The 23,815-nt window shown below is 42.4% G+C and overlaps 1 protein-coding gene across 3 annotated transcripts in view; it reads right to left on the bottom strand.

The window, feature by feature from the left end:
- PTPRT (protein tyrosine phosphatase receptor type T) overlaps positions 1-23,815 on the bottom strand; it is a 475,775-nt gene that overhangs the window by 90,420 nt on the left and 361,540 nt on the right. For all 3 annotated transcript variants that reach the window (XM_075108692.1, XM_075108691.1, XM_075108690.1), the window contains exons 12-13: positions 10,675-10,948; positions 1,786-1,822 (exon numbers count right to left, since the gene is read on the bottom strand). In XM_075108692.1, the coding sequence (XP_074964793.1) occupies positions 1,786-1,822; positions 10,675-10,948 (311 nt within the window). The remainder of the gene's footprint in view (positions 1-1,785; positions 1,823-10,674; positions 10,949-23,815) is intronic.

Here is a 23,815-nt window from a genome sequence, read left to right as displayed (position 1 = left end):
ATTGGGCAGTGCAAATCAAAAGGTCCTGCAAGAACGGGACTTGTCAAGCTACGTAGGGTTTTTATGTTTTCTTTTGAGAGTCACAGAGCAAATACCTTTTCTGCTAGCATGACAATGTTCTTCCACCAACTCCAGAAAAAGCAACAACTGAAAAGGAAGAAACTACAGGTTTCCAAAAATGAATTAATCCAGTTTCTCTGATCGCATGAAGAGACGTCAGTCATGCTCTGGGAGACTCTTTTCACCCAGACTTCTCTTACCCAGTCCTGCTCTCTTTCTACCACCAGAAAGCCAAAGTAAGGTATCCAAAATGGTCACATCACTGCCAGCTGGAAAAACTGAGGGGGAAGGAGGGGAGTCTGAGACACATAGAATGTTTGTAGCCAAGAGAAATGAATTAAATGAAGATTTTACAAAGAACTTTTAAAAAGGAAAGCAACAAGAGGATATGGGGAGCGCCAGAGCCACAGATGAATGGGGGTAAGGGGAGAAATGGCTCATCCTCCTCGGCTTTCAGTGGTGACACAACTGCTTACAGCCCACCCGTCAGCACATCGGGTCTCAGCAGTGAAAACAGCGGCACAGGTGGGAACTTCACGCAGCACCTGCCATCCCAGTGCATGGCTTTCTGTAACAGACAGGGAGATGTCTCCAGGTAAAAGTCCTCTTCTGCTACCTAACAACTGTTAGCTGGGGTTTCTTTGATCCCTCCCAACTCCTCTATAACTGCAGATGCAGAAGTGATCAGGATAACCTAGAAGTAACTAACTTCTGTTACTGCCAGAAGCCAGAAAAGAGTGAAAAGAAAGGAAAAAACGGGATGGTGCCTCAAAGAGAAAAGGGTTATAGGTTCCTGCCAATTTTTGTTCAACTCAGGAAAGACACCACAGGCAGTAATGCAGTTATTTCACATTACAGCAAAGCAGCGAGAGCACAAGATGCAACCCTGAGCTTTGGAAATGGAGAGCTACCTGTAGTACAGCCCATGGCAATTAACCTATCATCTCCTTACAGCTCATTTTCAGACTACTACTTGTGTTGAGGAAGTCTCTTTAGAGCTACTCTGTTTGTGTTACAAGTAAATTGGTTTCTGACACCTTTGCTGGAAAAGCGGCCGCCGGGGTTAGTTTGAAGTCCTTGGAAGACTTTAAAGCCACTCTGAACTCCATGAAGGAACCCGGACATTGTCATTATTTGTCCCTCAACAGCTACACCTTGTGAAGCAACCTGGGGATCGGAGCATTGCACCTTAACAACATTTGTCTCGGGTTTGCTTAGTCTGGTCTATTTGACTTATCAGTTTGCTCTATTCTGAACTAATTGCAATGAATATAGGGAATGTACTCCACTCTGTTGAATTATACCATGAAAATGGTGTGATACAAGAATCCTGCCCCGCTGTGCTCAAGGTTAGGCTTATGTGACAGCTCCTCTTACTTATCTACTTTATACAGTTGTGGAGAGAACAAAGTTAATAGGAAGCCTTTTCAGTGACATTCTGCCAATAGCAAGAACAGTCCTCAGGACAGGAGGTCTGTCGACAGAATGAGGGAAAGGAGGAACCACAGAGGGACAGATACCCTGCCTCAGAAAAATATCAGAGTCCACACATATAGTGAGGTGGCTCTGGAAACTGTTGTTCTGCCTTTGTAATCTTCCTTAAGAGAAACAAAAAAAAGAAAAAAGTGGATAGTTCTTTCAATAGTAACTGTAATCACGTTGTGTCACCACTGCAGCTTTTACATTGCCAGCATTGCGCTTTGCAGGAAAAGAAGACCCACATACCTTTTGTTGCCAGCCGGACGCAGTTGATTTTTGTTTCCTGAAAAATAATAAAAAAAAAAAAAAAAAAAGGAAAACATCAAGGTGTGTAATTTGCCCATCTACAGTATACATACATTCGTTTAAAAAGGTACTAAAACAAATAAGTGTTTTTCTTACACTTCACCTCTGAAAACACCACCAACAGTTGTAGTTGCGTATAACGCTCCATACTAACGGACTTGCATACAGCTGCTTCTCTAACTGTTGAGAAGTTAAGAGTGACAACATGTTTTTCCACGCGCGATGTGTGAGTGATGGGTCCTGCGTTACTGCCTGATTAACTAACAGAACCTACCAGTTAAACGACCCGATCTGTAATAGGCAGACAAGCCTTGGGTCGAAAGTACATGCAACTCTACACCTAATTTTCATGCACTATTACTGCAAATTTTGCAAATTGGCTATTTATTTAAACACATGGCAAACAGACACCAAAGTAGTCATTTGAATATTTCAGCTCTCTGATATGTATGTGAAGCAAAACAGCACGCTGTACGGCTAGCTCTGCCAAATGAGCTATTCAAACACAACCCACACCGCTGCAGTTTTTCATTGCAGAGCTGGGATAAAACCCAACGCTTTTGTTCAGTCCACCTCAGAGCCTGCAGATCTGCGTAAACAGGAGTTTGGATCAGAACAGCAATGTTGTGTTTGGCTTAAATAAAAGCTGAAACTCGGCAGCCTTCTCAGGCCACTCCCGCTGAAAACACATCCTTTCTGGTATCCCCAGCTCCTCATTCTACAGCCCTTATTGGCATGGATTGCTTCGGCCCCATGCACGATTGCCATCCAAATCTTAATGTATTGCTTTGGTTAAAAAGCTGACTTTGTCAGGCAGTAATCTGCTGCAGGGTTTTCTTAGCACTTTATGTCTTTACATGCTCTAGTACACGTCTCAGGTGTAATGAATACTGCATAAATTATGGCGTGTAACAATGCCACATTAATATGGATGCTGCCTGTGCTCTGGAAACAGCAGCCTAGCGAATGTACTGCTGAGCACCTCTTTCCATCCTCAAGCAACAAGATGAACACTGTGAAAGTCCGAATTTGCTCTTGGAGAAAATCTGTTCCATCTGCGACAAACCCTCCTTGGCCCGAGCAGAAACACACGGTCCCATTGTGCCTTTCTCCTCACACTTAGGCCGCATGTAGGAAGGGCAGAACTGCAGGATCCACACTGGGAAACACAAGAGCGATTCCCTCTGATCCCTTGCTATGCATTCCTCAAGGTACAAGTCAGCCACGGTGCCTGGATATAAGTAACCCTGCGTGCACTCTAAAAACAACAAAATATTCAGGACAAACTGTCCCTTTGTTGATCTTGCCTTCAAATTCTCTTAAGGAACTCCTGGATCACCGAGGACCACTCATGCCCATTCAGGACATCCTTTCCCAGCAATACAGCCCCCAGAGTGGGACGGAAGCACTGTTTACCCCAGCAAACCAGAGGCACCTCTCCTGGCTGCACTGAACCCTCTCTCCCTCAAAAATCAATTTCTCTACACAACCTGTACCACCGTTGGCACTGCAGAGTCAACGTAGCTGTACAACAGCGCTCCCCATTCATCTTTGCCTCACGTATAATCAGCTCGAATTGCCAGCTATTCTGGAAATCCAAAATCTTTCTCGCTAGTGATGATGTATGAAGCAGGAAAAACATATCTTTATTTTCAGAGCACAGCTTCGGCACATAATGCTGGGAATTATAACACAGACAGATTCTGATGTAGTTTACAATCTAAGACAAGGTGACCTCAAAAACCACTGATGAAAAATAAAACAAATAAAAAATATCAAGATAGCATTTTTGCAGTCTAAACGTAAGTGGACGCTTGCTAACATTTCGTTGTGGACATTTTTTGTGGATTTATTGCTTTCTGCTAGCTTCAAAGTGCAACAAAAAGCTGGAGAAATCAGTCAACATTGAGAAGAGGTGAGAAAACAAAACCTGAAATCTTGTTAATGATGCTGTAACTGATCTCATTTGAGCATGTGCATATTCCTGCACATTACCCTCCCACGGGGCAATTTGAGAAGACAGGATGCAGTGTGTTCTGTTTGCTTCTACATCTACTAATGGCTACAGTTAGCACAGACAATCACAGTTATTAGAAGACCACGATCTGGCACTGCCAAAAGCAAGGGCAATCAATCACTAGAGGAACAAGACATCTGGACTGTAAAACTTCATTTCAAATTGCATCTTCTGAGAAGGAAAACATAAAGTAAACCTGTGCATCCAGCTACCAGGGATGCTAAAGTGTAAAGACTTCAACTTAGCCCATATTCCTAATTGGGGCTGATTATTCCATTGATTTCCATTGATCACCTCATTGATCAACCCACTGCTCATCTCTCTGGTGTCACATAAAAATGAGATCTCTCTAAATTTACTCTGGTTTTCTTTGACTGATGCTGAGAACTGGGTGTTTGTATAAACTTTTCTACCAAGAAACAGAATAAATACACACAGGGTTTGTTTGGGGCTTTGTTTTGGTCGTGTGTCTCCACCCCCCCACCCCCCCAAAAAAAAACCAAACCAAACCAAACCAAACCACTAAACCCATTTTCCCACAATCACACTTCTTTTCGAAAAATACTACTGTTGATTCAGACAAGGTGCTTTCCTGCCCAGAGTAAAGATGCTTCTGTTTAGCCAATAGTAAAGAAGGAATAAACAAAGCAGGTAATTCTCAATTATCTGTCCAGATGGCTTAAAGCAATCATAAGAAAAATAATGAAACAAAGAGATAATAAAAAAAGTTTAAAAAAACCCAAAAAATAATTTCCCCAAGTTTCAGCCTCTGTGTTGTTTCTGAACATTCTCTCAAATGCTATGATACCTAATTCCCGTTTTATGATATCACAGAAGTTTTACAAGGCCTCATGTCTACAACAATCTTAATGATGACCAAAGATCCTACATATTGAGCATAAAAATCTGTTTTGTATTATGGCTGAAGTCACAGGAATAATTCAGTTTAAGATCCCACTAACACTACTACTTCGGCTCTGTATCACTGCCAGTTACAGCAGGCATTTTCTATCCAAACAGTAACAGAGCATTGTAGGCATATTTTAACCAAGGTCCTGGAATAGGAAAACACTGCGTGAATATATGCTACAGCTCTTGATCCAACCTTCATTTTCCAACGTGCTTCATATCCAGAAGTCTTCCTGCGAGTTAAGCCCATCTACATATTTACTTGTTTCCTGGAACTTATTTCCATATGAATAAAACCCGACTACGGTGTACCCTCTCCCAAGGCTGAACCCCAGGTAAATTCTTATGTCCATACACCATGGCCACAGACGACATGAGGTCTGTGTTTCGAGCGTTGGCAGGCTGCTCCTGGAGGGCAGACCTGGGCCTTCGGTTAGAATGAGCTGGAGACGCTCTGAATATGACACAAACTGTGCTGAGGAGCTGGGTAAACCGTCTCTGCCAGTACAGCTCTTGCACACAGATTTGAAACTACACACCATGAGCCTGTTTTAGCATCCCTCTGCATTTTCAGGGTTCTTTTAAACATTCTTTTAATATGGTTTTTTCTTTCTTTTTCGAAGAAAGGGAGCTGATGATGTCTACCAATAATTTAGGTTTCTAAATGCACATTTCACTGAAGTACCCTGGATGATAGTAAGGCAAGTTCTGTCTCTGTCTCTTTAGTGTTTGGATGGGAACAATTTTCTGCAGGAAAGGGCTATGGGGGCAGCAGGACATATGTTCATGTGACAGCTGCATCTTCACAACCTAAAGGGGCAAATGATTTTTTTTTTCTTTCCTTTTAAAATGACAGCTTGCTGTTAACAGACTACAAACAACAATAAAAGAAGCAAGGCTTTTTCGTCCATCTGTTTTCACACCCACAATTTTTTCTTTCCCTTTACTATTATTATGACTTTGCATTAGTTAAGCAGTGCTTGCCTTGTCTGAAGAACCACCTGCCAGCACCAGAGAGACCTGCTGTCCCCAGACGTACCGTTCGGGGCTGCCCTGCGACAGGCACGGTTTCATCCGGCAGCTCGAACTGGGGACAGGCAATTTTAACTTTACTGGTGCACAGACAATACAAGCAATCACCAGTTTCCCACTTGGCCTCAGTTTCAGCTTTGGTTCCCCATGTCCCAGAGCTATACACTGAGCATGCTTGTTGGCAACCTGCTTTACACAGAAACCGTGGTTCTGTCCACTGAACATCCTAAGGTATTTTTTTTTGGTCGCCAACAAATTTTGCCCAAGTTATGGAGAGCTCTCGGTCATGTGTTTCTTTTTTATCCCACTGAAGCCAACTGTTTGCTGCCTTTAGTGTAAACCGTGTGTGTATGCCTGCGCAGGGTCAATGGTCTCCCCTACAATTTCTATTGCCAGCTTAAGGAAACTGTTAGTTCTCCAAGAGACTAAGCGAAACCTAGTATTGCCTTTCCAATTATCAGCTATTTTTAGTATCTGTCTCATCTGGAGAAGGGAGGTTTAACAAAGTGTTTAGGACCTTTATTATTTACAAGAGAAAGTTATTGCACTATGTAGTTAACCACTGAATACCCGTACCTCCCAAACTCGCAGACGTGAGGTAGACCGGAGGATTTTATATACACTGTTGACAGAACTATAAAGAAAACCCTCAGGTTCACGTACTCTGGCCCAAGATGGCCAACCAGGTATGGAAACAGGGGCTTACAGAGAGTGAAGTGCTTCCACAGCTGCTTTATTTCTGCCCAGGCAGCTCCAACATAAGATTAAGAAGCAGTAAACATACATGAACAAAACTGTATGCCCGAAATCCTACTGAACACCGAGCTCCTCAGAGCCCTTCAACAGTTCACAGAAGCAATGCAGGCAGCCTTGGTGCCACTTCATTTTTCAGATCAGGGCTCATGCTGAACTGAAGTACCTCACTGCTCCTTTCGTGGGCCATCACCACAGGGGTGAGTGCCACCTCTCTGTTGTCAGCTCGATCCGTACCTCCAAAACGTCCCAGAAGAAGAATGCTGTGTACCGCAAGTAGACCTGTCAGCATCTAGAAATCCGGCCTGAAGTCCCCTGATAATAATGAACCGCCCGATTGTGCATGTAGTACAAGTCATTAGAAAGGAAAAAAAATCAATAAGAATCTCTGTAGCGTCTATCATTCCCTCAAAAATAATATTCTCATTGATTTCTGTGGTGTTACTTTTCACAATTCTGGCCTGAAAACATCATTCACCTGTTGGACCACCCGGCTGGAGGAGCAGCTGGCAGCATCCCCACGTCATCTCCAGCTGTGTTACAAAGGCTCCTGCCTCGTCTGCCATTTAGAGGAAAAATGGCCAAGAGTTATTGAATGCAACTGTGCCGCTACAGATTTCATTTTAACTCAATGAAGTAAAATGCAACTGCAGGGAGGATTTTTAGGAAGCTCTGGTTTCTGAGCTGCTCAAAAATTCAGGCAGGTGTCACACAGCAGCCAAAGAATTCTCCCCGTGTGACCGTGTGGCTGGATCACTAACCACAGACTGGCACCTACGATGACCCAGACAGAGAACCTGGGCACGATAACTCCTGCGACACTTAACTTTGATTATTCAGTCAGTATAAGGATAAGAGAGGATAAGGAGTAACATAGTGTTGCCACCCAGGCCTCACCTTTCAGAGGGATAAACACTGAAAGGGCTGGTGTTTTAAGGGGCTGAGCTCAGGGGGGTATTTTAGACACGGAAAACTTAATGCTCTGTCTGGCAGCCACCTGTAGCAGGTGGCACCAGGACAACCAGCAAACATCACTTGGCTACCTGGACGGCTGCGACAGCGGGTGTGGCGAGCCTGCCAGAGGAGCGCGAAGCCAGTTGTCCATTCTTCTTCCCGTGTCACTTCCTGTGCTAACTCTGTCTAACAATTAAACAGTAACTAACGGTGCTTCTCATCCCCAGAGTTTCCAGAGCTTCTGTTTCCTTTTTCTCTTTTTTCCCCTCTTACTCTAAACTCCGACACATTTCAGTTCAGCATCTGGCTTTCAACAATCCCTAGGAGGGAAATTCACACAATTTGGAAGCGTTTTGTAGAACAAAGCTGAAAACCATTGTGTTTCACACATGTTCTATTTAGACCCCTCTCTGGAAGCAACACCATGTTGACCAAACTTCGTGCAACTGCCCACAGAAAAGGATTCAGCCAGCGACAGCTCCCTCATTCAAACTCTCAAACAACAAGTGCAACATTGCACAAGAGAAGGCAGAAAAGCTCGTGATCTGATTTTGCAGCAATCTGCCACACTTGTTTTGCATCCAGCTGTTAATTATGTTCCTTTCACTGTAACAATCACGGCTAATGGCTGCAGAGCAGACGAGAACACCAAATGAGCACCACCCTCCACGTACAGAGGAGCTGAAACAATGCAGAAGTCCTGTAACACTTCTACCTCCTCCTAATCAAGCTTTTTGACCAAATACAGAATGTTTCTTCAAATTAAGCTCTCCCCAGAGTCCTACATTTCCAAAGGAAGATGTTCTGGTTCACTGCACAAAGGTTTCTCGTTGCAGGTTCCAGGTGTGGAAAGAAGCTTCATCATTCCGCAACTGTCAGTGATTAATGAAACTATAGAATATCCTAATTAGAAAGTGAGTGGCAATGTTCTGTTAAGTTTTTCACATGCAAGGGAACATAAGGCTAGATTTTAATTGGGCTAAATTGTTACTGTTTCAGATTTTTTTGCAGATGTGCATTATCAAAAGTACCACATTGCAGCCATAATTATTAATAGGCTTTACAAAGACCAGTCAAAGCTGCTCAGGTTATAGACATAAGTGAAACCCCAGAACTCTTAAATACAAATTATACCTGTAAACAATTCTGGGAATGAAACAAAACCTATTATTTCCAGCTGCAAATGATTAGATGCAAATCAGACCCTAATGTTTGAAATGTGAGGCTTAAGGATTTCATCCAGAACCAAAAAGTATCACAGCTACTCCTCTGAAGATCCATATTCCACTCTTGGACGTTTCCTCTGTATTTTTTTTTTCCCTTAGCAATGTGCTTCAAGGATATATAAGCATATACTGCACCAATATAAATTATTAACACAAGAGGCAATTGCTTGCTCAAATAGCAATTTGTTTTGTCTGGCAGGATAGTTCTGATGCAGTCATAAACTGTGTATTGTTGCATACAGACTCTTGATTAACTTATGCTTAGCAAGTCCTTTACAGTCTTGAGCTCCTATTAGAACAGCCCAAGCAAGTCATCCTTTTTTGAGTCCTTATCCCCTGGTATGTAGAGCGTGATGCAACCTGCCAGCTACAGAGATCCAGAAAAAACAGGAGCCACAGATCAGTGCTGCCTAATCCAGAATACCAAGGGAAGCCTACTTTTCCATTCATATAACCCATCTATGGCATATTATATTGTACTTAAGCAAATAAAGTTTTTTCTTCCCTGGGGATCCATTCACTAGCAATTAACTATCACACAAGGGGGAACTAACGAGACACAGAGAGACATATACATATATTTCACAATTTCCTTAATAAAGGCAAATCCAAAATCGAATTAATTCAGTAGTGCTGGAAGGAAACTCTATCGACTAGAAAGGAAACCAAGGTGAAAAACAGCACGGTCTTGAAGAGATTTGTGCTTGTCGGCCACACAGCAGAAACTCTGCAGGAGAATGGTGATAAATGAAGGCAGTAAAACACCAAGATAGGTTGTGAACGTTCATTGGCATTGCTAGCCTGTTAAACGATGTACAGTCCTCTGCGACGCGCGGCTGCACTTTGGGTATAAAAGACACCATCCCAAGCGGAGATCAAAGCCTACACCATTCACTTTTGATTGATTTTTCTAATTTTGCTCTTTCAGAGGTGATGTCTTAGAGAATTTATCTATGTTAAACTTAGATTCATGAAAGCACTGGCAAATGTGATAATAACACACTCGGCTACCCAACTTCTCGATGTCCTGTTAATGCTCCAAGACTCTTCACGAGGCCAGAGTGTCAAATTGTATCATGTTATGTGATAACAGAAAACAATTAGGGGAGTCAAAGGGGAGGAAGGCGAATGACTGCTTAGACTGGATCTGGCCTTTTCACTGTTAGCTGAACTGACCTGAAACAGGAGACTTAAAAGAGAAGGTCACAAACTATTCTGGGCTGGAATAGAAGAATGGAAGGGGGAAAAGAAGCCTTCCCTTTTCATATCATGGGATCTGTTGGGGCATTACGGGTATGTCATTTGAGTCAGAAGAGGGCAGACTATGGTTCCTGTGCAGCCTCCATTTTAAACTTAATATCACAGAGTAAGTACGTGTGAAAATATAGTCTACGGTATTCAAAAGGAGTAAGAAAGACATGCACGTAGTTCCCCCTGCAGTACAACTTCCATTTTGCTCAAGCTGAAAATCCCAACCATAAGTGCTACATTGTGATGTGACCAAATGCAAGCTACAAGGTAATTCAACTTCATAGCTTTTGCGTAGTTCTCATCTCATAACGTCCCCTCCAAAATCACAAGCACTGGAGACTATCAGGATATTCAGTTACATTTTTTAAAAGGACAATAGCTCCTACTCTGGCATTAATACAATTGCAAAGAAAACAAAATTAAGCAATTCACTTTGTAAATGACATGCAAACACGTGTCTTTACGTTGTCTGGCTCCCCAACAGATTTCTCACTGGATCTAGGCATGTGAGAGAGGCTTCAGTGAAGGACAAGTAGTAGTATGTTTAATTTTCATCAAATTTCTCTAAGAGGCTAAAAGCGAGGAGGAATTACACTGGCATCTGATGGAGAATGAAGGAGAAAGATGCGGAGGATAGACAGAGGTGGTCACGTGTACGGATGCAACTTCAATTTTCTCTGCACTTACTCCATTTGCCTTGCTAAGAGCCTGGAAGTATATGCTGTAGCTTTTCAGGGGAGAAAGTGGAGCATTCCAGTAGCCGTTGTAGGTTTTGTTGTCGCCCACTGTGAACGGCTGTGTGACGGGCAGGTTGATGGGTTTCAGCTCGGCTGCAAAGTAGTGTGGTGAGTCAAGATTGGAAGCGTTCTTGTAGCTCACTGGGACAGAGAAGCATTCAATGATGTCTGCAGCTCTCCGTGCTTTCTGCAGCTTCTCCTCCTTGACAACAAGTTGATAGACACTAGGAGGGAGAGAGGAAGGTAGCATTAGAGCCCCAAGGAACTTAAATACCAAGAATGTTTCCAACAATAAAAGGAAAAGGCAAAGTAAGAAAAACACTGCGAGGGCATCACAGCAAACACCACTCTTGGCACATCAGTAACAGTGACCATGTTACTGTGTGGGCAAGATGCCTATCACTTGCTCTGTTGATTTAGTTGAGTTAATCAAGGTACACCTTGGTGAAAGTCAGAATAGATTTCAATCGTGTCACACTTTGGGAAAAAGATAACTGATAAAATACCCAGCCTACAATGAATTTTTAATGTACTGAATATTAGAAAGCAGATGCTTTCTTCTTCAGCCACCGAGCTGAAACATGAAATGTGTGCTTGGGCTGACCGGCCATTGCAGTAGAGGAGAGCATTAGCAGGTGGCAAAGGTGTCAGATTCAGTTTGAAACAGTTTATATCAAAAAGATTCTCACATCTTCTAAGATGGTAACTTTTTTTGGCCCTCCCTCACATGTCTTTTTGGGATATATCCTGGGACGTAGAAATCTCTAACAATAATTCCTGATGGCAAGTCTCCTCCTCCTAAAAGGCTGGCTTATATACTGAGCAGGTGGCTTTATAGCTCTCCCTATTCAGTTTTATTTCGGGAAACAACTACTCTTCATATTCTTTCCAGCTCTATTAAATGTTAATCTTTTTTGATTCCTGCTAAGCTTTTGGCCTCTATGACAGGTAACAGCAATCTTGTTATTTCTACCTTACTGTTGCAGGCTCAGAACGGTTGCAAGGCATTCACATGCGCTCTGCTCCCCCCCTCCCCGCCCCCACCCCAGGCACTTAACAAAGCCCTTAAGTTCAATGCTGCTACCGCTGAGACAGGTTTGCTGTCTGCTTAACACCACTCACCCATTTGACAAAGAAAGATACCGCTGCAGTCACTTTATTTTTTGTCAGGATATTCACATGTGCTGCCCTCACCTGTCTGTGTGAGACCGGTCCTTTGTTTAGTTAGACAGGGGAGATCGATTAAAAGATTGGAAACAGCCAGCAGTGTATCATTCTCCCAGCTTTCACAGACTCATTGTTGCAGAAAGATTGGTCTGAAAAATTCTTAGCATAGCAATAGCTCATCAATGCTTCTGTGGGAAGTGAAGTTCTGGCACCTTCAACAAGTAGGAATAGAAGAAAACCTAGCTCGTGCTTCTGAATTAACTGTTACTTCACGCCTGCGGGTATGTGGCACACTCGCTATTAACAATGAGGTGCCCAGTGAATCACCTGGAAATCACTGGGCTCCCACTGCTACACACAAAAACAACTCATCTTTACAAGTATGACCAATTTATGAATTGCTTAGTACCAAAGTTGTCCTTATGCAGGCTGCTACTAATGTCTGCTAATACAGCAGGAGCACCCGCCAGACGTACGGACTGCAGCCTTTAACGATGTCCCGTCAGCATTTTGGAAAATATCCGTCAATCCTACAGTTCATTAGAGGCTTTAATAAAATATTTTAGACCTTCTCTAGTATTTGTGATTTCTAAAAGGATAAACAGGCTTCCCAGCAACACGTCAAGTATTATCATCGAGAACGTAGCAAAAGGCTGCTTAATCTAAACCCTCTCCCCAGTTTAGCAATAGAAACTTTCAGATTGCCATTTTGGACAATGTTTACTAACAGACTATCTGCAGATTGTTATTCTGCCCCTTCTCTCCGGCAATAATAATCTACACTACTGGGAAAGTGTGTCATTTTGTTTGTCAACAATATGCAAAATCGGAGCTGACATTTTTACGGGCATTTGCCACATTTCTTCTAACCTAAAAATGCTTGGTTTCTATTTTATCTAATCCCAAACCCTTGTCTTTTCTGGTTATAGAAAATGTTGCCTTTATGCATATACATAAATATATATATGTATAAATATGTATTCATCTCCTTTCAGCCTAGACAGAGGCCAAGGGTTCCCTCTTCATACCTCCCTAGCCCTAGAGTGGCCAAGGCGTGCCTGGGTGACCCAGCCTGTTGGTTAACCCGCTTGCAAGCAATGACCCTATGGACTTTTTCTGTCTTCAGAGAAGGGGAAGCTCCCAGGGACGTGAACCGCCAGACAACCGAACTCTTTCCCTAATCATCCAAGAACCTGCTTACCTTTGAAGACATTCTCAGTTTCTCCCCTGACAGTTCTAATATATGCTCCACCAGTATAGGCACTCTTCTATCAGGAGGAAAGAGTTTTCATACGTATAGACCTTAATAACAGATACTCTTTTGCCTGTATTCTTTCACTTTTTCGCTTTCCTACTTAGCCATTAACGCACTTTGTTTCACGGGGATAACTCACTTTTTTAATGACCCGAAATTTTACTTTTAATGTTTGTTCTTTTGGAATAAATTGAGGTGTCTCTGGAAGCACAATGGTATGTTCATGAGCATTCAACTGAAATGTAATAGACGTCCCATTTGTGTTCAAGTTTATACCCCATTAATCTCCTGCTCAAATACTGTCTCTTTTTCTATGAAACCAGTTATCTGAGCTAGCACTGCTGTCATTGTTCCCTCTAAAAACCTACTCTGGTGAAACTTAGGATGAGTGACTGACTGCTTTCTTGGCATTTTTTCCCTTTATGCCCCAGCTCACACCAACTGACAGAGCACGTTCATCTCTACATGCCCTACCTGCTTGACTTGGTGACCATCATCCTTCAGTCTCACTCTTTTCTTTGAGTCTCAGTTATCTGCTAGTGGTCAAGTGGCTACTCCCAAAGAAAGTGGTCAAGTATCCAAGAGCATGGCTGATTTCAAAGATGATTCTGGTTTGAAGATTATTACTCTGAGAAATTGTTCCTTATCAAACAATTACTCTGGGTCTCGCTTTCTGACAGTTTGATCCCAGTATTCTGATCTGTCTAGACCCTCCAGGAGTGCAGGATTCACAGTTCACCCTTAGCTCGTACACAGACTGGTATAGTCTCATTTTCTTTTTTCTTATTTTCTGCCATATCTTTATTTTTCAGGTTATGCTCTTTTCTGCATGTTTTCCTTTTACCTGGGAGCAGAATTTTTCTGACTGCCTTTAGGGCATTCAACTTCTCTGCATTAACCAGTGAAGTGCTGCAAAGCACATCAAGTGCTTTTACAGCTTCTACCATCAGCATGAAGATGGTCTCACAACTGGTTGCCTTTTAACGGAGCAAAAAGCCAATGATCCTATGTCCGAACGAAATTCCTGTGGGAATTCTGAGTAGCAAGCACGCAACTACCCACCCTAAAGTTTGGCCAAAGCATCTGCATTACTACAACAATTCTCAAAAGAGTAAAAGTAATTCAGCTTCGCTCAGATGATGATACGTTAGGAACCCCAGGACTGCAGTCAGGCACCACATCAAAATAAACTCGGTGGGTAGGATCTGCCCTTTCGGCCTGCAAAAGCACGCCGGCTGCAACCACAGCTCTGTTCTGGCGCTGAGAAGGGTCAACCATTTGCAACTTGTTACAACTGACAGTTTTGTAATACACAGCAGTGTGATTACAGCCAAGGGAAAGGAGGAGTACTTTGCCAAAAAGAACTGCTGGAGGGAAGGAAAAAAAACCCCAAAGTGGGCAACGGAAATAAGGAGGAGATATCCGAGCTGTTCTGTTAGCTCTCGTTCTGGCTACCAGGTAGGCAGTAACACATGGATCTCCTGGGGCTCTCCCCCTCTCAAGCTTCAAAGCTACTGCTTCCAGCCAGCATCAGCTAACACTGCTCTCATAGCAGGAATCAATACATCAGTTGAAAATGCCCAGCTGGATAAAAGAAAGTTTCAGCATCATACATTGAAATGATATTAAAAGAGACAACAAAAGCAGAGCATCAGAACTCCTGACATTATATAACGACTTCAGTACTGGTAAACTGAAAGATGATACGGTAAAACTAACTACTACATTTCAATTTTTAATATTCAGCCACATTTGCAAATACTGCAATCAAATCCACACATGTGAATGCTGCGGGGCAACAGAAGCAGGGGTCTTGTGTTCCTAGTGCCAAGCTACTCCAGGACACCTCGTTGCACCCCAGTAATACTGCTGTCCCCATAAATGACAGGAAAGGACTGGTTTCCAAACATCCGTAAGCTGTGCTCTCCAGAGAGCGCTCTAGGGATTCTCAAATCGGGACTACTAACTAAATGCCTGACTTTCTAGAAAGCTGGGGAGCTTTTCATTAGAAAAAGAGGCCAAAACTGGGCTCCTTGATAAATTACTCTGGTCTTAGATAAATCCACATTACTTTAACAGAAGCTTTTAAAAGTTTTTAACAGCTCCATTCTAAATCACTGATAACAGCACCACCCATAACGGTCACCACAGCACAAATGTTGTCTGCAGAGGAAGAAAAAGTGCTCTTATCGTCATCTACAAGGTAATCTTTTAAATGATGAGTTCTCTCTTCAGTGTGGAAGCACAAGTGCGGATAATCAACGTTCCGAATCTCAGCCTGCTTCTGGGCGACTGAGATCTCTGAGCGCCGTTACATTTCTCCTTCCCCTGCTCTTCATTTCTTTTTGGGCTGCTTGCAGCGCTACTTGAGCATGGACTGAGGAAGCGCTTGTCCACAAATCTAGCCATGTATTTAGACCAGACTCAAGTTCTGGATGTAGGATGTACACGAATGTGGAGGAGAAAAGCCGAGTCAGAGGTTTCCATAAAGCATTCGACATTTGGTCAGTGCACTTTGATATCCTGACACAATACTTGTCAACAAGGTGAAATCTTCACTATAGCCCTGATAATGGTAGGGTATGAAAAGGAATATAATTTCTTTGTAACTTTACAGTGATCCCCTCACCTGATTTACTAAAGTTTAAAAGAAACAATGTTTCTGCAGCTCAGTACTCCCTCTGGACCAATTTTGGTACTAAATTTTCTTAAACGTATTATATAAAGTTTTAATGTATTTTCATTTAATTTTAATATTTAACACATAAATATATTATCAGCCATATATAACTTCCAATAATATTTTCTCCTGGGGAATAAAAATAAGTGGCAATTAGTACAGCCTGATCTGCAGTGCATTTTTTAGCAGATTATCGTGAGCAGGTTTTGCAGTTCACCCTACAGAGAACAGGAACTTCTCATTTCTAGCTCACATGAACATATTCCTTTCGGAATAACTGTATGATAGGCTGCACAAAATAAGATATTACCGAGGAGTAGGGGTTTCCTTGTTAATAGTTATCTTAGTTCAAAGAATGAAGGACAAAAAGGGGCAAATGAAATAAGGATGGAAGAGACTCGCATATTCCAATAGCTGCGTCATGTGGGATGTAGCAGCCGACATGGAGCTGAACATTGAATTGCCATTGTTGGACCTATTCTATGGAATTAACAGATTCAGCACTTCTGAAAATGCCATCCAAAACCACGAAAATCAATCCAAAATACTATCTGACCAATCAACAAGAATTAATGCTGGCCAGGGGTAAATAAAAGGCATTGGGTACATATGAACAGGGCCAAAGGTACAATAATTAGAGGGACCAACAACCAATTCACAGAATCGCAGAATGGCGGGGGTTGGAAGGGCCCTCTGGAGCTCATCCCACCCACCCGCTGCTGGAGCAGGCACCCCCAGAGCAGGGGCACAGGGCCGCGTTCAGGTGGGGTGTGAATGTCTCCGGGGAAGGGACCCCACAGCCTCTCTGGGCAGCCTGTGCCCCTGCTCTGGCACCCGCACAGGGAAGGGGTTTTTTATCAACTTTCATTTTCTCAATTCGGCTTTCATGAGAAAATTCATTAATTTTCTCAGTTCAGCTTTTTTTCTCTTACTTACAATGCAAACGTTTATAAGCAGCAAGCTCTTAAGACCATGAGAGCATTGCCAGGGTACCAGTTCATACCCTTGGCAAGCGTCAGAGATTCCCGATAGCGAGTGCTGATTTCCTCCTGCAGAGCTCTGCAACGAACTACAGAAATCAGATATCACTTCAGTCGTCAGACACCAGGCCTGCCCCCTGGAAGTGTTCACTGGAAATACGCCCTCAGACCAGTTTCAATGGATGTTATTTAAACACATCATCCAGCCCTTTTTTTTTTTTTAAGAGCTCATTTTTTAAGTTAACAGTTAAATCGCAGAATCCAGGCTATAGATACTGAACACTAGATTTTTTTATAACCTGATTTTCCATTTAAGTTACAATCCCATTAAATTTGGTTGAGCCAATGTAAATGTATTTGCATATATCCATGAAGGTTCATCGCCTTTATTCTTACAGTGTGGACGCATCTCCCAGGATACTGGAATGGGAGATAGTTTGGTGTGTTGCCTGACACCCACAGTTAGAATTCAGATTAGCTTTTGAATGTGCACATGCTTGTTTTAAGGCCAAGTTTATTTCAGTGATGCAAACTGAGACAGAAGAGTAACATCAACATCTTTCTCTTTCTTAAATGTATCTAAATAAAAGCCTGAATACTGCCGCATAGACAATAAGAAATAAAATAATAGAAAAGTTGAGGAAATATTAAAGGGATGGAAGCTAGAAATATCCTATTAAAATCTATTAATACTCTATAGAGCTTCCTCTAAAAAACTGTGAAATTAAACAGTAAATGAGATCCTTCTTACAGTGTGCCTTCAGCCCTGCCGTGAGCTTGCATAGAAGGGATTTTGTAAAAAATTCAACCAAAACCCACTAAACTCTAAAAAAGATTTATATAACACAAATTCTACTAAAATGTGTAAGAACTAAATGGGTAACTGCCATAAAGCCTGAGGCTGGGACTTGCTGTTGTGAGCATACACTGCGTCTCGAGCACCGCTTTCCCTTGGCTGCAAAGGCGAATATTTCCTCACCAGGCTCCTCCTGCCATCCTGTCGTCAGCTGCTCAGGCACTCACAATTGACTCCGCAGACAGTTTCCAAGTTCAAAAAGTTTTCTGGGGTCAAACAGATGGCAATATATTTCTGAGAATTCAGTTAGCTACTTCACATGTTCTAAAATGTCACCCTTAATATCTTCAATAGCACCTTTAATCAGAAGCTCTGAAACTAATCTACAAAACATAATGAACTGAGTTTCACAGCCCCCTAGTATGTACATACAGGGCCCAGTGCACTGTTCTGCAATTTTCTGTCTATTTAAGAACTGATTCAAAACCCATTAAAATCAATTAAAGATTGCTACTATTCCCATTATGCTTTGGAACAGCTCCATGCAGAATACAATATGCTGAAGTTAAGGTTAGCTCTCAGTAAACATTTTTATGCAGAAAAGAGGAGAAAAAGAGAATGTTCTGAGATGTCATCTTCTGGGACACACTTGGCTATTTCAAAGATTCAAAACCTGGCCCGCTATGAATATTGGGCTGCACCGTCATCAGCGCATCATTTGTTCGCATCTGCAAAGCATTCACAAAATAAAGCTTATAATAGTTATGCTACTTGAGGAAATAGTCTCTCATATTGCAAAGTTATTCACACCAGATCCTTCATTTTGAAGTTATTTTTGCGTATTCTTTTAACATTCATTTAAATCAAAGAACTCTTCTACATTCACTGAAGTTGAAGAATACCAACAAACTATCCAAATTCAGCCAAATTTGTAAAAATGGAATAGAAAGAAGAGATGGTAATTACTGCCATTGCTATGAAAAAAACCTGCTGAGATAGACCCAATAATAATGTAATTCATTTAATCAAGAAAGCTGGTAAAGAGAGTCTCTTCACATTTTCTTCTACGCTCATATTGAGCTCAGGAGTCTAGATTTACTACCAAGGCATGTTGTACCCTTAAAATCCATGAAAAAAACAGGTAGTGACATCACACTTGGATAATACCATTTGGGTCTGAGTTTTCACATGGGCGTGCTTTTATCACTAAAATTTCAAGCTTTGTTCAATTTCTATAATGATTGAAATGCGCTCTAGAAAAAGGAAGAAAGTTTAAAGACTGCATGCTCCCGGTATAGAAGAGAGATATGGCCCCACATTCTCCCCAGCCAGCATCAGTACACGTCAGGAGCTACCTGTGAGCCAGGCGGTGATACCCGTTTAAGGAATTGTGCTTAAAAAAAGGGCAAGACCAAACAAAAGGTTTGTATTTGTGGAAAAGCATCCTGCCGGCACCACTATATCAAATGCTACCTTTGGCCAGAATACTTTGAAATGTCTTTGCAGCCATACTGCAGCGTCACAAAAATTCCCACAACTGGCTAAAAAAATGAAAAATCTGTGCGAAAATAGCCTTTTTTTCTGTTGGAGGTGGTGGGGTTGTTTGTTTCTTTGTTGCCGTTTGGTCTTTTTCAGTTTCAGTTGGGTTTTGGGAGGATTTTTGGTAAAATCAGTGATAACATAATATCAGATGTAACATCACACGGCCTCAGACCCTACAGACCTCCGAGGTAAGCACGTAATTACCCCCCCACTGCAGCTGTACAGACGGCGGCACGTAGGACGTGCCCGGTACCACACAGTAGCAGTTGTATGTAAACAAATCCCCACACTCTTGTCCAATATTCCTACTTCCACCCACCAGCCAATATGTCCTTTCTAATGCAATCTGGAGTTTCCCGCCTGAACACACGCTAATCTTATGAATTCTTTCAAAAAGGCAAAATTTAAAAGAGAAAAAAAAGCGCTACTTCTGGGCATCACTTGAGATGTGACCTGCAGAGCCGAAGGAGGAGCAGACGGCACTGGGAAGGAGACGTGTTCTGGAGACTGTCTCTCTCTTAAAACTGCACCACACAAAATCACAACAGCTCGTCAAACTTCCACGAACGCCAGTAACAATGTTGTGCTAAAAAGCAGGTATAACGACGATTTAAATCAACGGCTGCGTGCGTGTGTGCGCCTCCACGTACCTCTGTGTGCGCATACGTGCGTTACCTACGCACAGACACGTATATTAAAATCAGCGCTTCCAACCTCATAATGTTCCACTCCCCGTTACTCTTCTCTGAGAGACTATGGCCATGTCTTTGCAAGGAAGGACAGCTACTGAAAGAAATCTAAAGGTGCAAATATTCCCCTATAGTTCCGAATCCAATCACCGTGGCGGTGTCTGTGCACAGCGAACAGAAACGTGGTAACACGCACAAAATTGAGTAGTTGTCAAAAAGACAACTTTATTGACAGTCAGTATTTACTGACCAAAAGAAGGATTTGTGTACTTAAAAGCCCATTTTTCCCAGCTGCATCATTTGGTCTAATAAAAGATGCCATCTATACTCACAAAATTACCTCCTTTCCAGCCCCAGACCACCAGAACACCACTACTGCATCTATTTTATCGTATTGTATATGCATCATTCTTTTAAATGCTTTAAATTCTCTCAGTTTAATCTTCGTGGAAATAAAACTTTAAAAAAAAAAAGAAAGAAAAAAAAAATAACCAGAGGGCATTTTAAAGCTCTGTGTTCCATTATCTCAACCATCTCCATAAGCCTGACCTGGCTTGCAACACAGATTAGACATAATAGCTGCTGTTCCCCAGTGGAACATGCCCAGTCCCTATCTCGCCAGTTCAATGTTATTTTGTGCTGGCAGATTAAAGATAATGAGCGCAGACAGATACAGCTTTCGCTGCAACGCGAGCTAATGTTAGTGGCTTTGGAGGTGTTTTTTCCCTCCTGAGCCACCTGCCATCTGTTTGATCTACAAAAAAAACCCCAACCCCTTTTTGTTAATGTCACTTAGCATTAAACAGGCATCGCTGACCGAGGTCTTGTCGTCATCCTCAGTGATCGCTGGCTTAAGACCAGAAGGAAGTTTCAAGGACAAGAAGGGCCAAAGTAGATCTTGAGGAAGCTGCAGGATGAGGACAAACTATGACACACCCTTACTGGGACTGTTCAGTACCTCCTGCCATGCCCTTCATAAAAGTGGTGCCTTGGACAAGGGGATGGGTATATTTGCACATATTCTCAGTCAGAAATGATTTGGGTATTTCCAATGGCTTCCATGAAATTAGGTCCATTTGGATGCAGAAATACTCTAGTCTGTACTTAAAGCTTTCTGTCCCTTATCCACAACCATAGCTACCAGACTCTGGAGGAAAAACCCACACATAAGGATCTAATCTCTTTCTCAACAGAGAACACTAGAAAAATATTTTTCTTCATTTTGTGTGTGTGTGGTTTTTTTTTAAACTAAAAGGCTAAGAAAAATAGAAGACAAATAGGGGGATCCTGCGATGTTTCTAACCTCAGGAGAAGCTTCATTACTAGACAAGACCCATACGGCCAGAGAAGAGTCTGCTCCCAGTTATAGCGTCAGTGTACAATAGAAAACATGAGCTCTCCTGGGTAAGGATGATATAGATTTTCAGCACCTGAAGCTGCAGGAGTATCAGCCGGATTCTTTCCACCTTTTCTGGACACAGTGCTTTCAGAAAGTGCAAAGTGATCATGCTTCTGACAGCAGGGAGAGGTCTTAAGTGGTACTTTCACTACAGTATCTCGTGCCCGGAACAAAGGAAAATTGAGGATAGAGAAAGGGGAGAAAGAAAGTCCCAAGGGCAAGGACTTCCCTACATCAATTCACAGACGTCTGTCATCACCTGTAAAGCCCTCTTACCTCCATCATAGAGGGAATAGGGCAGATTTAAACATCAGGTTGTATGTGATAACCCTGTACTTCACCAACTCCCTTCAAACTGAAGCATGTTTCTGAAGCAAGAGAAAACATGAAATATAGGGTGCGTCCTTTGGCAGAAAAAAAATTAACCTGCATCAACATCAGCTCCTGCAGTGACTTAGGGATCTGTCAAGGTGGGCAAGGTTGGCATTGCCTCCTCTTCTGGTTTGCTGTTTGACCTTTCCACCAAAAATACTGCGCTCTCTGCCTTTCTCTTTGCCTTCCTCTTTCGCACCATGACCACTTTTAATTAAACCAGTCCTAGTTCCACTTCCTTTTGCACAGTAAGCAAATCCCTCACCATCTCCTAGCTCTGCCTTTTTGCTTTGGAAAAACGCTGTGCAAGGAGAACTGAAATTACAGAGAGGCAGAATAGCATCATGGCTGCAGAGGTTTATTCTTCTGAATTGTCTGGCTGCATTTATGATAATCCCTTCATTCCATCTGCAGCCCACGCACTGGTGCAGCAGCCCCCTTTTCAAGTTCCAAGAAATTATGCATTCATTATGGAGGAAATTAACACCTCAAAGCAAACTATAATTAGGAATTCTTCAATTCGGTTTATGCTTTTTCAATTAGGCCCTCTATAATTTTAATCACGGGAGCATTAACACGTTTCCGGAATTTATATACCTGTAGTATAATTAAATCCTGAAATGCCTTAGTCTGCAACAGCAAAGCAGAGCTTAGTCATTGTCCCTTTTATTGCGTTTTTGTGTTATTATAGATGCATTGAGGGGCACCTGCTAGCACAAACATTGCCTGCCACACACAACAGACAAGAGCCCACCTGCCCTCTGAACTCGTCATCATCTCTCCTGGTAGGGGGACTGCTGGCTGGGTAACGCTTGTGCATCGCTTCTGAGGGGTGGCCATTTGCCAGGGACTTACGCCCAGACTCATCCCATCTCATTTTAAGTACCTTAAGGAGCTGCTTCAATTAGGTAAATCATCCTCTGTGGTCCGCAAAAAGAGCCAGACTCCTTTCTGTGGGCTGCTCTGACCCTGAATAGCTGTGGTCAGGCTCAGTTCGTCCCGTCAAAGGGCCTGGGCCAAGCGCTCTCACAGGCAAAAGGAGGCTTGGCCGTATGCCTCAAGAAATTCAGAGTTTCTAATTTGTAAAATCTTTTACGCGGTTTGCCGTTATCCTTTTATTCTGAGACAACAAGGAGAGGGAATATTGGCTCTGGGAGCTGTGAAGCAAAGAAATGTCTTGGAAAAAGAAACCTTCAAACTGGCAACCATGGGTATTTTCTCCTGTTCCCTCCTCTTACTGCCTGACAGCTTGATGTGAGAAAATGGACATCAGTTTGTGATGCTCAGCTTTAAATTCAGACTTCATTAACCTTTCGATTGCTGGAATTTAATCTGACAGTTTACGTGGACAGCATAACAGATTTATGCAAAAACATTCACTGCCCCACTCCCAGTATTCTCAAGCCTTCATAAAACTAAAAAGTGTTAGTAAAAGCTTCACTGTAGAGCTAATAAAATGCCGCTTGACACAAAAGAATTGGCTCTATGTGTCATTTGATTGTTAAAATACACACAAATTTTATGGCTTTCCTCTCCCATTTCTGTCTAATGCCAAAGTTCTCTGTGGAATGGTTAGTAAGACACAGCAGGTCATCCCGGCTCAGAACAGCTATGGTTCCGATGGCTGATAAAAGGGCAGAGGCAGTTTTATGTCTGTCCTTTTAAGGGACAGTATTCTCAGATGAACAGTATGCTCATCCAGTAAGAACATGCATTTCCTGTACCAGATGAGACAATTGACCCAAAATGCCCCTTTATCCTCACTTCTTAGGGCCAACATCTGACTCTTCAGGGGGAACTAAAAAAATGTTGAAACACCCCATTCAAATAATAATGTCATGCTACATAAAAGACTAAATATGCCTTCCTGATACCTATGGTCGTCACCTTGCAAGCCGATGCATCCCTGTATCTCCGTTATACATCCCTTCCGATACAGTAGGCACAGCACTTCTAAGATCCAGATTAACTTCAGGTACGACTGAAGTCATCATGGATGATCTAAACCCACCTTTCAATGACTCCAGCTGAAATGGAAGTGTACGCTCAGGCTTGCTGTGCTCTGGGGTCAGCTCACCGGGGCTTGGGCACGCTGACGAGGTCAAGCCTGCAAATGCTTACTGTGCAACTCTATTCTGTTCCTCTTTGGTGTAATAAACACCATGCTGATCCACGCAGCTGCCATTATTCAATGCTTTTCACCCAAATTCT

This window comes from Phalacrocorax aristotelis, chromosome 13, assembly GCF_949628215.1.
Source record: "Phalacrocorax aristotelis chromosome 13, bGulAri2.1, whole genome shotgun sequence".
NCBI lineage: Eukaryota > Metazoa > Chordata > Aves > Suliformes > Phalacrocoracidae > Phalacrocorax > Phalacrocorax aristotelis.
This window is presented reverse-complemented; position numbering and strand designations above follow the sequence as displayed.